At 54.7% G+C, this 13,214-nt stretch overlaps 7 protein-coding genes across 7 annotated transcripts; 3 read left to right on the top strand and 4 right to left on the bottom strand.

The window, feature by feature from the left end:
• Positions 1-440: 440 nt before the first annotated feature.
• Positions 441-2,117, top strand: DL89DRAFT_259242 (uncharacterized protein; the record flags this gene model as incomplete). The annotated part of the gene is made up of 1 exon (XM_040885674.1): positions 441-2,117. One exon carries the CDS (start codon positions 441-443, stop codon positions 2,115-2,117), a length of 1,677 nt encoding a protein of 558 aa, XP_040741864.1.
• A 1,757-nt stretch (positions 2,118-3,874) lies between these two features.
• DL89DRAFT_40105 (uncharacterized protein) lies at positions 3,875-4,429 on the bottom strand. The gene has a single exon (XM_040891629.1). It carries the CDS (start codon positions 4,318-4,320, stop codon positions 3,961-3,963), a length of 360 nt encoding a protein of 119 aa, XP_040741865.1. The 5' UTR covers positions 4,321-4,429; the 3' UTR covers positions 3,875-3,960.
• A 482-nt stretch (positions 4,430-4,911) lies between these two features.
• DL89DRAFT_278836 (uncharacterized protein) lies at positions 4,912-5,565 on the top strand (the record flags this gene model as incomplete). The annotated part of the gene is made up of 3 exons (XM_040889534.1): positions 4,912-5,000; positions 5,029-5,155; positions 5,230-5,565. Exons 1-3 carry the CDS (start codon positions 4,927-4,929, stop codon positions 5,563-5,565), a joined length of 537 nt encoding a protein of 178 aa, XP_040741866.1. The 5' UTR covers positions 4,912-4,926.
• Positions 5,566-5,733: 168 nt separating this feature from the next.
• Positions 5,734-6,188, bottom strand: DL89DRAFT_40112 (uncharacterized protein). Its single transcript, XM_040891630.1, has one exon. It carries the CDS (start codon positions 6,081-6,083, stop codon positions 5,832-5,834), a length of 252 nt encoding a protein of 83 aa, XP_040741867.1. The 5' UTR covers positions 6,084-6,188; the 3' UTR covers positions 5,734-5,831.
• A 54-nt stretch (positions 6,189-6,242) lies between these two features.
• Positions 6,243-6,695, top strand: DL89DRAFT_294539 (zincin; the record flags this gene model as incomplete). Its single annotated transcript, XM_040890525.1, has 3 exons — positions 6,243-6,358; positions 6,448-6,609; positions 6,644-6,695. The coding sequence occupies 3 exons, from the start codon at positions 6,243-6,245 to the stop codon at positions 6,693-6,695; spliced, it is 330 nt and encodes a 109-aa protein (XP_040741868.1).
• Positions 6,677-7,378, bottom strand: DL89DRAFT_269167 (uncharacterized protein; the record flags this gene model as incomplete). Its single annotated transcript, XM_040888190.1, has 1 exon — positions 6,677-7,378. A coding segment is annotated over one exon (489 nt), but the record flags the coding sequence as incomplete, so codon positions are not given.
• A 2,152-nt stretch (positions 7,379-9,530) lies between these two features.
• Positions 9,531-10,582, bottom strand: DL89DRAFT_269168 (xylose reductase). Its single transcript, XM_040888191.1, has 3 exons — positions 10,077-10,582; positions 9,725-9,994; positions 9,531-9,702 (listed from the first exon to the last, which is right to left on the bottom strand). The coding sequence occupies exons 1-3, from the start codon at positions 10,541-10,543 to the stop codon at positions 9,558-9,560; spliced, it is 882 nt and encodes a 293-aa protein (XP_040741870.1). The 5' UTR covers positions 10,544-10,582; the 3' UTR covers positions 9,531-9,557.
• Positions 10,583-13,214: the final 2,632 nt, after the last annotated feature.

The following is a 13,214-nucleotide window of genomic DNA, read 5'->3' on the forward strand; positions in this document are numbered from 1 at the left end:
GCTGAAATAGGCACAGGGAGTGTCGACTTTTCTATCAAGAACAACTGTTCGCAGAGGCAATGCTGGCAGCAGCGCCCTAGTCCAGCCAGAGAGACAACCCAAAAGGCGTGTCCTCAACTTGGCGTAGATCTTGGCGCGCTGGAAAGGGGTTCTATTTTAAGTGTCCCTTTCTGCGAAAGCCTCGTGTTTTGTGTCTGACCAATCGTAGCAGGGCATGTCAAGGACTATCTCCGGGATACGTGCTGTAGCGGCTAGACCCTTCATCTGCATATTTTGTTTGGCTAGTACCACAAGTGACAACCTATATAAAGCAGGCACTAATGGGAAAAGGGCCTTGTTTGCACACTATTTTCATCCTTCCCTCATGCACTTGATTCCTCGCTGCTTCAGGAACATACGCTCTTTGCATTCGCTACTTACACCAACACCGAGACCACACAATGCACGCTGCGCTTTCCGACTCGGATATTCTCAGAAATGTTTTCGTCACCTTCCGTGACCACGCCATCGACAAGTCGTGCGACAGCAGCTACCGGACGTTCAGCAGCTACGTGCAGCCACTGCAGGCCGTCTCGACTGTGTGCCGTGCCTGGCGCCAGGAGGCGCTGCCACTCCTGCACGAGACGCTCGAGCTCCGTGTGAGCGCAGCGCCACTGGATGCAGAGAAGGCCGGGTCCCAGCACATATTCCAGGACGAAGCTGGCCATTGCGTGTATACTAACCTGAACACCATTGACCAGGCGGCATGGAAGCTGATTCGCCCGCATCGCGTCCAGATCCAGATCGAGAAGGGCACGAGCATTGAGGCGGTGGTTGCGCTTGTGGAGTCGCTCCAGCAGCAGCTCTCGGCGGCATCGACTGCTATGCTCACTGAGCTGTGGCTTTTCGGGCACATATACAATGGCGATAGCGCAGACTCGGAGCTCCGAGCACGTAGCCATGCTGCTGCGGGACGTATTGTGTCAGCGATCCACGCTGTGGCGCCTGGCATTAGCAAGCTCGACGTGCGTGTCTCGGATGACTGCCGGGAGGAGATCCCGATGGCCACTGTTCTCGGCGGCTTGGCTGAGAGCTTGACCAAGCTAAAAGTCACGGCTAATGCCCCCCTGAACTGGGACCAGGTGTCTCTGCTCAAGGTCAAGCAGCTTGAGGTCCTGTGTTCTGACAAGCAGGGCGAGGGCATCATCACTGCTAGCGTTCCCGAGATGGACCCCTCTGAGCTCGAGGTTCTCAAGCTGCACCATGTCACAATGAGCCATTTCTACCAGCAGTTCCGCAGCAGCGACTCGGCCAAGACGGTCACGTTCAGCAAGCTGAGGAAGCTAGTGCTGTTCTTCATGTCTGAAGACGTTACCGATATTTCCGAGATCACAGGTCGCTACAATGTCAAGTACGAGTTCCCGGTGTTGGAGAGGCTGCAGATCACCAACACTGAGCTTGATTTGAGCGGGCTGTTCCAGCTGTTCGCGCACACACCTGTCCACAATATCTGGATGGAGAACTGGTATGGGTGCGAGGACAATATTGACCTGACTGTGTTCCCGAACTTGGCCCAAGTCTACATCAACTTCCGCGACTACAACACCGACGACATGGACCAATTGCCCAACACGATCAGGAATGCACTCGAGCACTGCTCCGAGCTGCGCTCGCTCAGGTTTGACTACGTCACCAACTTCGAAGTGACGCTGCCCGACACCATAGCCAGTCCGTATATCGAGCTGCTGCAGTTCGACGGATATCTGTCGCTGAGCGACATCACTCGGCTTGCTACCGAGCTGCCTCTGCTGGAGATGGTATCGGTGATCATGTCGGATGAGGACCCAGAAGAGGTGTCGCTCGAGCAGGTACAGCAGCTGTTGGAGAGTGGCAACGAGCCGCTCAACACTAGCCTGACAAGGCTCTTCACTCCTTCGTTTGGACGTTCTCCGCTCGAGGATGGCAAATACACGCTCGAGTTTGCTCAGTACCTGAAGCTGCTGGTGCGTCTTCCATCACTGCAGACTGTGACCCCGCCGTTCGGACAGGAAGAAATCGAAAGTCGGTTGGATGCAGTGCTTCCCAGTGGGCTAGACAAGTCAGCTGGTGGCCACCTGAGGATGCTCGAATACTACTGAGCACAGATTGGGCCTGGCTCATTTCATTAATGTTGGTTTAAATATTGGAATATCCTGGCAAATGACAGCATGTAAACAGTAATGGTGATGCTGTCCTGCCTACACATGGTGCTCGAAACACTCAACATGTGCATTTCTATAATTAGATATTGGGTAGCCTGTTCCAGTACCCAACACAGGCCAGCACAAGCAGTCAACATCACCCTTATGAGTGCGATTTTCACCGAGATTCGCCACTCCTTTCCACTTGCATGCCGGCCGCCCCTTTGGAATGCAGTGCAAACACTTTACATTGAGCCGAAGATCTCAAGACCGACATATACAGTGCTGCTTTTGCTTATCTGAGTGCATTTGACTTGCGAGTAGCAAGCGGTATGCCAAATTCGGACAAGAATACGTTTCACATAGGAGATTTGCCTGCATCTCGGTCGTTCTCCACTGTTGCCTTTCGGGACATGCATCTGCATGTGCTGATAAGAGGTTCCCGTTCCGTTTGCCGAGCCAATGCAAATGTCAAAACCCCAAGCGCGTTATACCTCCAAGAGCGGAATCCAGAAAACGTTGTTTTTTTTTTTTTTGAGAATCTGCATTGTGACTTCCTATGCGACCTTATCAACAAATTTGGTAGCACACCGTGACTTGTTTCTTCCTCTTTCCCGCCTCTCAGTTGCACAAGGAATATGCGTACGCTCATTTTTCTAGACATTATGCAGCCTGGGAATTGCTCAGAGCATTGCCAAGGCACAAGAGATTGCCGACATGTAGGGGAAAGGCGAACGAGCCATGTTTCACAAGCCCGACTGATAAGGAAACGGATGCGCTAAAAACACCCATGGGAATATTTTTTATATCGCCGCACTTTGGTACTTGACTAGGATCTGCACTGTAGACTGCGGGTCCGCTCTGTAAGCACCCAATAACGACACGCTCAGCAGCTCCCTTTAATACCGACAACTCCATTACTTTTTTTCGCCGTGCTGTCTGCATAGCACGCGAGTGCATGAGGCAGGTTCTGGCATTCGGATATACCGTAACCGAAAATGAAATATACCACGGATATGCAGTAACATACAAAATGACCCATGCGAACATAATAGGCTGACTAAGGGTCGTCAGACCTGGAAAAATCAACGCTTGGGCCCTCAGATGACACTAGTATATCCCCCAAATTATGAATGAGACCTTATTTTGGATCTTGTTTTTCTGTGGGCTCAAAAAGCTGTCCCAAATGATCCACATGCACAAGACGATAATGCCCAAGAGACGGCACAAGGCCTTGCCGCTTCTTATCTCGCAGTCGGCCGCAAAGATTTTATTTTGCTCCTGCATTACATGGCACACGTTCCAAGAACAGTTCTGGCAAGTGCACATGCCCACCATTCATCCTGCTGGTTTCCTGTTTCCCACTCTCCCGTATCAGTCGCACCGGCCTTGCAGAAGAAAAAGCCACTCCTATCTTATCTTTTTTTGTAAAAACCGCTTCATGTGATCCAGGCTATTGCTGAAGCTGGGCGCGGCATGTCGGCGCGAGGAATGCCAGAGAAGCCGACAAAAAGGACGATGTGGCAGGATTGCTTTTTTGTTTTCTTCCAGCGAAGCAAATCCACCTTGCACGCATATGAGATGGGAATTTCATGGGGCACAAGCGGCAAATCCTAAAAGCTCGGGATGCATTGACCGAGTCGCTCCCCCAGCCATATGCTGATGCAGACATGCACAGCGGGAAATCGCCCATGCCAGGCCCGAGGTTTGTGTATGGATTATTGGTGCTAGATAATGGAAAGGGGCGGGATCACGCAAAAAAGACGGACTCAGCGACAGGGATGCGATCTCAAATGGCTGCTCATGTGGGGTGCTCGGAGAAAGCATTGGGAAGGGGGTGTCTGATCACTGGCGTGCAATTGGCAGGCAGGCAGATCCGTGGTGTGCGACTCAGCCAGTGAATGTCGTTTTTTTTTACCGGGGCCGCAGTCTCCCTCTGTTGGCTGTTGTAGATGACATAGAGCACCTGGCTCTTGCCAATGCCCTTGCAGGAGAGTGGTGGGGGTGGTTGGCTTTTCAATGTCTTTGCAAGACTGTTCGGCACAAGAATGTAAGGTATCCAATGCTCATCGGGTGGTGAAAAAGAAAGCCAGCTGCCACCAGATCCGTGGCTCACACAGCAGAATAGGAACGCAGTATGTCTTATTGTTGGTTCCACCATGGAGGCGCTATCTCAATGGCATAGGGGCCGTGGACAAAGCGGACATGTTCGTCGGGTGGGCACAAAAAAAGTCATGAGGGAGGTGGAGTGGGACGACACCCAATGTGGGCACGTTTTACAGCAGGCGGCAAACCTGGTATTCTTTTTTTGCGACGGCGGGATTCTGACAGGGCACAGGGGGGAAAGGAAAGGCGGGCGGATCCGCTGGTTATTCCGTGGGAGGGGGGAAGGGGGAGGTGTAGATCACCCTACGTTGACCTAACAGACTGGCATGGCCCTATATGCTTCTAGGGGATTTACGATTCAGCTCAGTGTGCAGAAGAAAACAACAAGTGGCGAACAACAAAAAAAGCACTCTTTCACAGTAGGGACGCTCGTTGCAGGCTTTTCGCTCGCAAAGGCGGGCAGACGCCATTGAGGCCTGACCAAATTTTTTCCACACCTCGTTTTGCAGTCCCCAGCTCTGGGCGGTGTCCGAACATTTCTGGATATATAAAGCGACCTGGCCTTTCCCGCAAGATGTTGTTTTTGCAAGTCACAAACAGCATTCCATTACATAATTAACTCTTTTCTCTCCTCCTCCACATATAACTCCCCCTCCAGTAAATGGCGCATTTCCGCAAGTTTGCCAACCCAGGCCCGCTGGGTCTCTCGTCATTCGCGCTGACGACATTCGTCCTGTCGCTGCACAACGGCGGCATCGGGCAGAAAATGGGCTCGCCGCCCAATATTCGTATTGGGCCTGGCCTTCTTCTACGGCGGGCTCTGCCAGATTTTGGCGGGCATGTGGGAATTCGCCTCCAACAACACATTCGGCGCCACGGCGATTCACCTCGTACGGCGGCTTCTGGATGGCATACGGCGTGATTATCACGCCGGCATTCGGCGTTCCTGGACGCCCTGACCAAGGCCGGCGGCAACGTCAAGGCCCACGCCTTGGGCATTTTCCTGCTGGGCTGGGTCATCATGACGTTTATTTTCTTCCTGGCCACCCTGCGCACCAACCTGGGGCTCTGCCTGCTGTTTGCGTTCCTGGATATTACGTTTATTCTGCTGTGCGCAGGCGACTGGACGGGCAAGAGCGATGTCACCAAGGCCGGCGGGTACTTTGGCCTGTTCACGGCGCTGATTGCCTGGTATATTGCGGCGTCGGATCTGATCAATACGGGCAACAGCTACTTTAACCTGCCCAATCCGTCGCTGGCGCCCCGGTCGGTGCGCACGCTGGATGCCGAGGACGGCTGATGTCAAGAGCGAGAGCGGCAACTAAAAGAGTCTGCCGATTTGTGTGGCTTTATTTGATAATCTCGTTTAGTTTCGCGGCATCCTGGAATTAATTCTTTCCCTTTCCTTTTTTCTGTTGAATAACACTTTGTTTTTTGTATAAAAAGGAACCTAGACCGGAGGGGCTTTTGTGTGTGGATGAAGAGCAAGGATATTGACAGGCTGCTGTAAAGAAAGAAAAAAACAGAATTCGTAGTGGATGATGGGCATATGCAGACGACCCTTAGCTAGAGGCGCGCGTGGTGGTAGGGGGATTTGGCAGACAAGTTCAAACCGGTTTTATACATGTGTCGTTTTTTTCTTCTAGCACAGCCTCTAGTTGGCAGCATCCGATCCAGCGGAGGATAGAAACATCGGCTTAGAAACAAAAGAAGAAGAAGAAGAAGAAGAAAAAAGCCAGGGCATATTCCTGCTTGCATCCTGGTACACAGCATTTTCTTCATGGCATCCCCCTCCCATATCTCAAGGGTCCCGGACATACCGGGGGCGGCAGGCAAAACAAATCGGAACAAGAGAAATGGTATTTTTGCTGCAATCTGCTTGACAAAGGGCGTTATTTCTCATGGTCTTGGATAGTGAATCAGCAGCGACTAGTCTGGCTGCCATTGCGGACGATCCAGAGGCAGATCGAGCAGCTTATGCAGTGCAGCGGGTACAGGGATTGGGACATTGGGGTGCATTTCGTGGACAATGCTAGGATCCAGGAGCTCAATAGGACGTACCGGGGCAAAGACCGGGCCACGGATATTTTATCGTTTCCCATTCCACCAGGTGAGCATAAAGAACCAGCATGCGCAAGGAAGCCTTTCGGCAGCACTAAGAGGATTGGGATTAGGTGGAAAGAGCCGAGGTGGATCTGCCGCGGACAGGCAAGGAGGACGACATGAACCTCGGCGACATGTTCCTGGCAATGCCGTATATTCTCAAGGACTGCCGGCAGCACAACGACGCACTGGGCGAGCGGCTCCCGATACTATTCACGCACGGCATCTGCCACCTGCTCGGGTATGACCACGAGCTGGACCACGACTACATGCAGATGTCTAAGCGCGAGCGACGAGATACTGCAAAAGTACCACAGACTCAAATAAAAAAGATACACAAGAATAAGATTAGTTTACTGACGCGCCGGGCTTCTTGGCGCCGCCCAGCGACCGGAAGGTCAGTTCACGCGCAGTCACGGTGGGCGTGGTGGGCGTGGTCTTGGTGGGCGTGGCGGGCTTTGCGCGGGTGCCGGGGGGCGGGCGCTGCGCATGGCGGGATTTCCGGCGCGCGCTGCCGAACCGCACAGGGCCGGGTGCTCCCGACGCCTTGCTGGTCTTCAGAATGCCCTTGACGGGCTGTGCGGCCGGGGGCGGCGGCTCGTGGCGCGGGTTGTTCGTGCCCGAGCTGCTCGCCGACGCAAACGACTCGTCCAGGTCGTCCGACGGCTCCTTGGGGGGCGGGCGCGGAGACATAGCAGGCATTGCGCTTTTGCCCGCCTTTGCGCCCTCCGACCCGTCGTCGTCGTCGCTGGAGCTGTGCCGGCGCCGCTTGCGCGTGAGCCTTGTGAACACATCGCCGGCCGGCTGCCGCCGGCGCTTCGCCGGGCGCTCACCTGGGCTTGTTCCTTGTTCTCAGTCAGGCGGAGCTGCGGCGCCGGGCGCCTTCCGTTATTGGCGTCGGCCAGTTTGAGCTGCGGCGGCGGCATAGTGCGGGAAACGCTGGTCGGCGTGCGCGGCACAATCGGCGACGGCGGCACCAGCGACGACCCGTCGAACGTCCAGGCCGCGGCGCCGCCGGCCGCCCTGACGTCTTCCATGGCGCGGCGGGCAGCGCCGGTGGCTTCGGTGAAGCCGGCGATCGCCTGCAGATACGCGTCAGGCAGGCGCTCAGCGGCACTGCCCAGCATGCATTCGGCGGCCAGGCGCATCAGCAGGGCGTTCTGGCGCGCCAATGCCGCAGCCATCTGCTCGGCCATCTCGGCATGCCTTCTTAGAGCGTTGCGCTCGGCCTGCAACGACAGCACGCGGTGCTCCTGCTCCACCTGCCGCAGTTGCTCGCCCGCCAGTATCCGCGGCGTCTGCTGCTGCTCGGCCTCCCGCGTGTACTGGTCGATCTGCTGCGCTGCGTGCTGCGCGCGCCGCCCCAGCACTGCCCGCTCACGCACCAGCTCGCGCGTCAACGCATCGGTCTGCCGCCGGAACGCCTGCTGCGGGGCGCCGGTCACCTGGAGCACCGCCGCCCGCTCCGTCCACTCGCGCAGCCCCGCCAGGCAGTAGTCGTACCACTGCGCGGCCGTCGCCGACGACGCATACTCCCACCGCGCCTCTCGCACCGGCGCATACGCGCGCGCCAGCGCATTCCGCGCATCCTGCACCGCCTGCGCTGCCAGCGTCTGCTGCCGCAATGCCCGCATCGCCTCGGCGCCCGTCTCGTCGCCCGACCGCCGTCTTTGATCCTGCAAACGCCTTGCGTAATCTGGTGATCTCCTGGCTCTGCTCGCGGATCCGCTTCTGGTACTGCGCCAGCGGCACCGCCGCCGACTGCGTGTTGCGCTGCACGTGCGTCGCAATGCGCTTGGCGCGGTCTAGCGTACTTTAGCGTGTTGTGGGTCTCCTCGTAGTACACTGACGAGGGGGAGACGCACGTGATCATCGCCGTCCGGCTGTTCCCGGCCAGCGCAAACTTCAGCAGCCGCGTCAGCTTCGAGTCCCGGTACGGCACGTGCCTCTGCCGCTTGTCGCTCAGCGCGTTGATGCAGTTGGCCAGCGCCAGCAAGGACCGGTTGATGTTGGCGCCCTCACGCACCCGCTTGCCCTGCGCAACCGTCGCCCGCTCGCTGCCCGCCAGGTCGATGATGCTAAGGGTAGCTGCCATCACGTGCGTCGCCAGCCCGCTGCCCCCGCGCGGCGTCTGCCTCACCTGCACCTGCAGAACCGCATGGCTGCGCGACGACACTGCATTGGCCGCCGTCGCGCTCATCGTGCGGTTCTTGTTGCCCCTCGCCAGCAACTGCATCACCGCCTGGGCATTCTCCGGCCGGTGGGCGCTCAGTCCCGCCACCGTCACGCTTTGCCGCGCATCGTCCCGCAGCGCCAGTGCCCGCCCGTCGCCCAGCAGATCGCGGATCGATCTCATTATACACCTCCAGATACGACACCGTCACCTCCACCTCATTGTCTGACTTTTCAATGCGCTCAAACAGCTCCTGCATAGCCAGCACCACCACCCCAGGATCATTTTCGCTGCCCGTAATCGTAAATGTCTTGCCGCACCCTGTGGCTCCATAGGCAAACACCGTTGCGTTGAATCCCCCCAGGACCGCATCCAGCAGGCCCTTTGTCGTGCCCTGGTACACGTCCTGCTGCGTGCTGGTTTCGTCATACACCCGGTCAAACGCAAACCGCATGTCCTTGTGTCTTTTGTTGCTCGCCCCCATCGGCACCGCCCGCCCGCCCGTGTCGTTCTCGTCTGCCGGATCAAACACCAGCACGTGCTCGTCAATCGCGATGCACTACCTTGCGCAGCGTCTTGCCCGAGGAACGTGCTGCCTCCGCGTAGTGCATAAAGTTGCTGGCTGTCGGTACATATTGCCGCTCGTCCGCCTGCTCGAGCTGCGCTTCCTCCTTGGCGTTGAACGGCCGGATCCGCACCGCTACCAGGATCGCTGCTTCCTGTCGCTGCCTGTGTCTGAGCCACTGTCTCAGTCGAACCACCCGACTGCGACCTCAGCATATTACTGTCAAAAGAACGTACTGTTTCTAAGAAAAATATATATATAACTCTAAGGGATAAAAGTATGAAAAAGGGGGTGTGTTTCTGAATTTAACGCTGTGAATTGGGTGGAAAAGCTGGCATTAGCGACTCTGTGCGCAAGGCCAGTCGCTAGCTTTTTTTTTCACATTTCCCCATTGTTGACACTTGCCCTCTCCCCACCAATAGCTGTTCATCGCATTGATCCTCTTTCTTGATCACCCACAAAATCTACTCAGCTTTGCCCAAATCGGGCAGTTTGCATAAATCGCCGGGTCGTTGAAGATGAGCTTCCGGTCCAACCCACTAATCTGCGCCATCTCCTCCTTGGACAGCTCAAACCCAAGCACATCCAGATTCTGCCTTGAGCCGCTCCGCATTCGACGACTTTGGGATCACCGCAATATCCCGCTCAACCGCCCACCGCAGCAGAACCTGCGCGCTGGTCTTCCCGTGCTTTTGCGCAATCTCCCTTATAGCCTCGTGCTCGAGCAGCGGCGTAATCCCCTCCGGCACCATGCCAATCTGCTTATAGCTGGTGTCGCCGAACGACGAAAACGCCGTGACCGCGATGCCCTCGCGCTGCGCCAGCTCCACCAACTCCTTCCTGACCAGATACGGGTGGACTTCAATCTGCATGACCGCCGGCTTCACCCTGGCGTACGACAAAATATCATATACCAACGCCCCGGCGGTATTGGAAATTCCCAATGTTCCTCGCCAATCCCAGATCATACAGCTCCTCCATGCCCGACCACGTCTCGCTGAACGGCACCGGGTCCAGCTCGACCTTGCCGCTGTCGTAATGCCACTCGGGCGGGTACCGCGTCTCAAACGGCACGTACTTTAGCGAGATCGGGAAGTGAACCAGATACAGGTCCACATAGTCCAGGCCGAGGTCCTGCAGGGTGCGCGTCAGTGCTGGCTTCACGTGCTCGCGGTGGTGGTACGTGCACCAGAGCTTGCTGGTGATGAACAGGTCCGAGCGCTGCACAATGCCCTCGGAGATCGCTCTGCGGATTCCTTGTCCGACCTCCACCTCGTTGCCGTAGTCGCACGCCCCGTCCAGCAGCCGGTACCCAGCCTTGATTGCATTGTACACTTGCGTGGCTGCCACTGCCTTCTCGATCTTCCACAGCCCAAACCCAACCGTCGGCATCTTCAGCCCCGTGCGAAGCGTGATGGATCCAGTAGCTGCTGACATGCTTGGAAAAACTGATGACAAGTATAAATCTGTGGCGACAATAAAGAAAAACAATGGATTCTTGTCCATTCTCCCAGAACTGCACTATTTTTTATGTGCTGCAGCAGGTGGGTTAGGGCTGGAGTGCATTCCCGCTAGACTGTAGTAGATCCTCCCGTATTTTGCCCGAAACGGCTGGCTGCAGTTTCTTTCCCCGTACAGCAACTGCTATTGGAGATGCGCCAGAACGATAGTGAAGCGAGTTCTACGTGTATACTGAATGTCCCTTGCTAGAAGGCGTTGTAAAACCATACTGGACGAGAATAAGCCGGAAAAGACATTGACTGTATGAGAGAAGAGGTAGCCATTCTCCTGCCTGGAAATCTCATCCCACGATAATGTGAATGCAGGTTAGCCCACACATTGTGCCCATGATCGCTTGTGCTTCAGGATGTGTCAGAGTATATGCAGCCACACCCAGGCAAGTTCAGCAGCAGAATACCGGTGTAAAATCGGCAATGCATCGGGGTTGCTTCTGCTGACATCTGTGCCTCACCAGGCGCTGTGCCACTATGAGACAAACCCCAAGCATGCCCACATATATATGGCCCAGAGTAACTACATAGTACTGTTTTCTCCTCAGCAGAATTTCCAGGTTATTTCATTCCATAAAGCTCGTAGCCACATATTCGTTTATTAAAAGGTATCAGCCTACCACCAAATGCATCACCTTGGTCAGGCGGCAAGAGGATGGTAATCAGACGCTGCTTACAGTGCGCAAATAATGATATTCTGCGCTGCCTCATGTTGGGACGCAAGGCCGGTGTTGTCCATCAATGGTGCGCGTGCATGTAGCGTTCTTGCTGATAAATGGAATCTGACAACGACGCAACTCGTGCTGAAGCTGGTTGGTTTTGCCTTCAGCTTTAAGAGCACTGATGAGAAGGATTTGACAATGACAATCCATAGCCGAAGGTAGATGCTCGGTATGCTCAGCATAAATCAATACTATCCAATATCATTTTCCAATTTTTATTTATTTATTCATTCATTCATTCACTTAGTAATGGAATGCGGGCTGAGTATAAATTTCTTACGTCTTATATAGTCTTGAAACTGAACAGATAAAAGAGATACTAGGCTGTGGATATCGTTGCTCTTTCAAGTTTGCCACGTACCTGCAAAAGAACCTATGGAGGTGGGCACTAGAGGGCTTCCTGTGGGCGCTTGTGGTAGCATCACCGGTGTCGCCACCACGGTATGTGCAGCAATATGAGGTCTATTGTGCGTCCAGAGACAATTGCCACTGACGTCACCATGTGCCATGCCCTGCTTGCCTTTGCTAGCTGCATTGCAGCGGCAGGCAGAGCAGTCAAAGATTTCGGACATGCCTGATGCGACTGAACTGGGTTCCTTATCTCCTGTTCCTTTTCTCCTAGAACCCCCCAAGATATATACACATAAACATCCAGATGTTAACAACCTGAATATTTCCTATATACTCCGCCATCAGACATGCGAATTGGGAAAGTAGCAGAGAAACACAAACGACATGTCAAAGAAACTACTGATCTGCATGTACAGTTGTATATCCCTTTTTCCCTGTCCATCCTCTCCCCAAGCCCCTGTTTTTTTTTATTTTTATTTTTATTTTTAATATTGACACCAGTCTCTTCCCTTATTTTCTCCTGATCCTGTCCTGTTCCTGTCCTTCTCCTCCTCCTCCTAGCTGTCCCTTAGCCTTTTTCCTCTCTCCAGAAATTGACCTTCTAGTCCTCCCTCCAAATAATATTCATTTCCACCCTGGAACTACAGCCATGGGACGCACAATATATACTATGTCATGTACTGTATTGCCCTGATACTACTGCCTCTCCATGTAGCTGCTAATGCATATGCATATCTTGCCAGCACCGACGAATTCTGTGGCGAAACCAGCGGCTGGCGGTACTCGCTGAACAGCGATTGCTTTCCGCATAGGCGCGGTATGGCCTGCCATGTCCCTGCTGACACTTGTACTTACCAGGTATTGTGCGGATATTAAACGTCACGTTATGTCCACGCGGCAGCGGAGTACGCAGGTCCTACAACAATCAGACTCTTGCACCAGTTTGCTGCTGCTCACTCTACTCCTGGCGCTTTCATCGGCAACCTGCATTGTGATCAGCCCTAAAGGCTGGCGTCGATACCAGCTAGCCAATTCATCAGCGACTGGTGTGTTTTGGTCTCTGGCCACGGCAGCTGCTGATTGAATATCATAAAGTAAACGCCGACGGCAGGTTGCTATAACTGGCTGGTAGCTCCTGTGCTTGCCCGGTGTGCAATGACTGTGTCAGAGTGCTATTTCACGTTCTTTTCTCCGCAGCATGCTAGTGACAGGGTTTTCGACGACGAGCATTTTGCCAACTCTGTGGCACTTTTCACCACCAGCATATTGGAAATTATCGTGCTATTTTTGCTGCTTTTGGTGGCGCAAAAAGGCGCATGTGATGATAGCCAAAAGAGTGACGAATATTGGACGCCGCTCAGTCAGGTGTGCTCGGATCAGCATCCATCTGTGAGCTCAGCCCGAAGGACCGCGCATCAATACTCAGCCGGCTGACGTTTTCCTGGGTCCTCCCGCTACTCCGCCAAGGGCAGCAGCATGTGCTCGGTTTCAGCGACCTTTATTTGCTGGCAGGTCGCAGACCTC

This window comes from Linderina pennispora (assembly GCF_002104995.1).
Source record: "Linderina pennispora strain ATCC 12442 chromosome Unknown DL89scaffold_11, whole genome shotgun sequence".
Taxonomy (NCBI): Eukaryota; Fungi; Kickxellomycota; class Kickxellomycetes; order Kickxellales; family Kickxellaceae; genus Linderina; species Linderina pennispora.

What these genes read in the sequence shown, in the direction of transcription:
- DL89DRAFT_269168 (XM_040888191.1), bottom strand. Translation starts at nt 10,543, where the DNA reads ATGTCAGCAGCTACTGGATCCATCACGCTTCGCACGGGGCTGAAGATG. An exon ending in TGGTCGGGCATGGAGGAGCT is followed by an intron (nt 9,995 to 10,076) that starts GTATGATCTGGG and finishes GTCGTACGCCAG; the next exon opens with GGTGAAGCCGGCGGTCATGC.
- DL89DRAFT_40112 (XM_040891630.1), bottom strand. Translation starts at nt 6,083, where the DNA reads ATGTCCGGGACCCTTGAGATATGGGAGGGGGATGCCATGAAGAAAATG.
- DL89DRAFT_40105 (XM_040891629.1), bottom strand. Translation starts at nt 4,320, where the DNA reads ATGGTGGAACCAACAATAAGACATACTGCGTTCCTATTCTGCTGTGTG.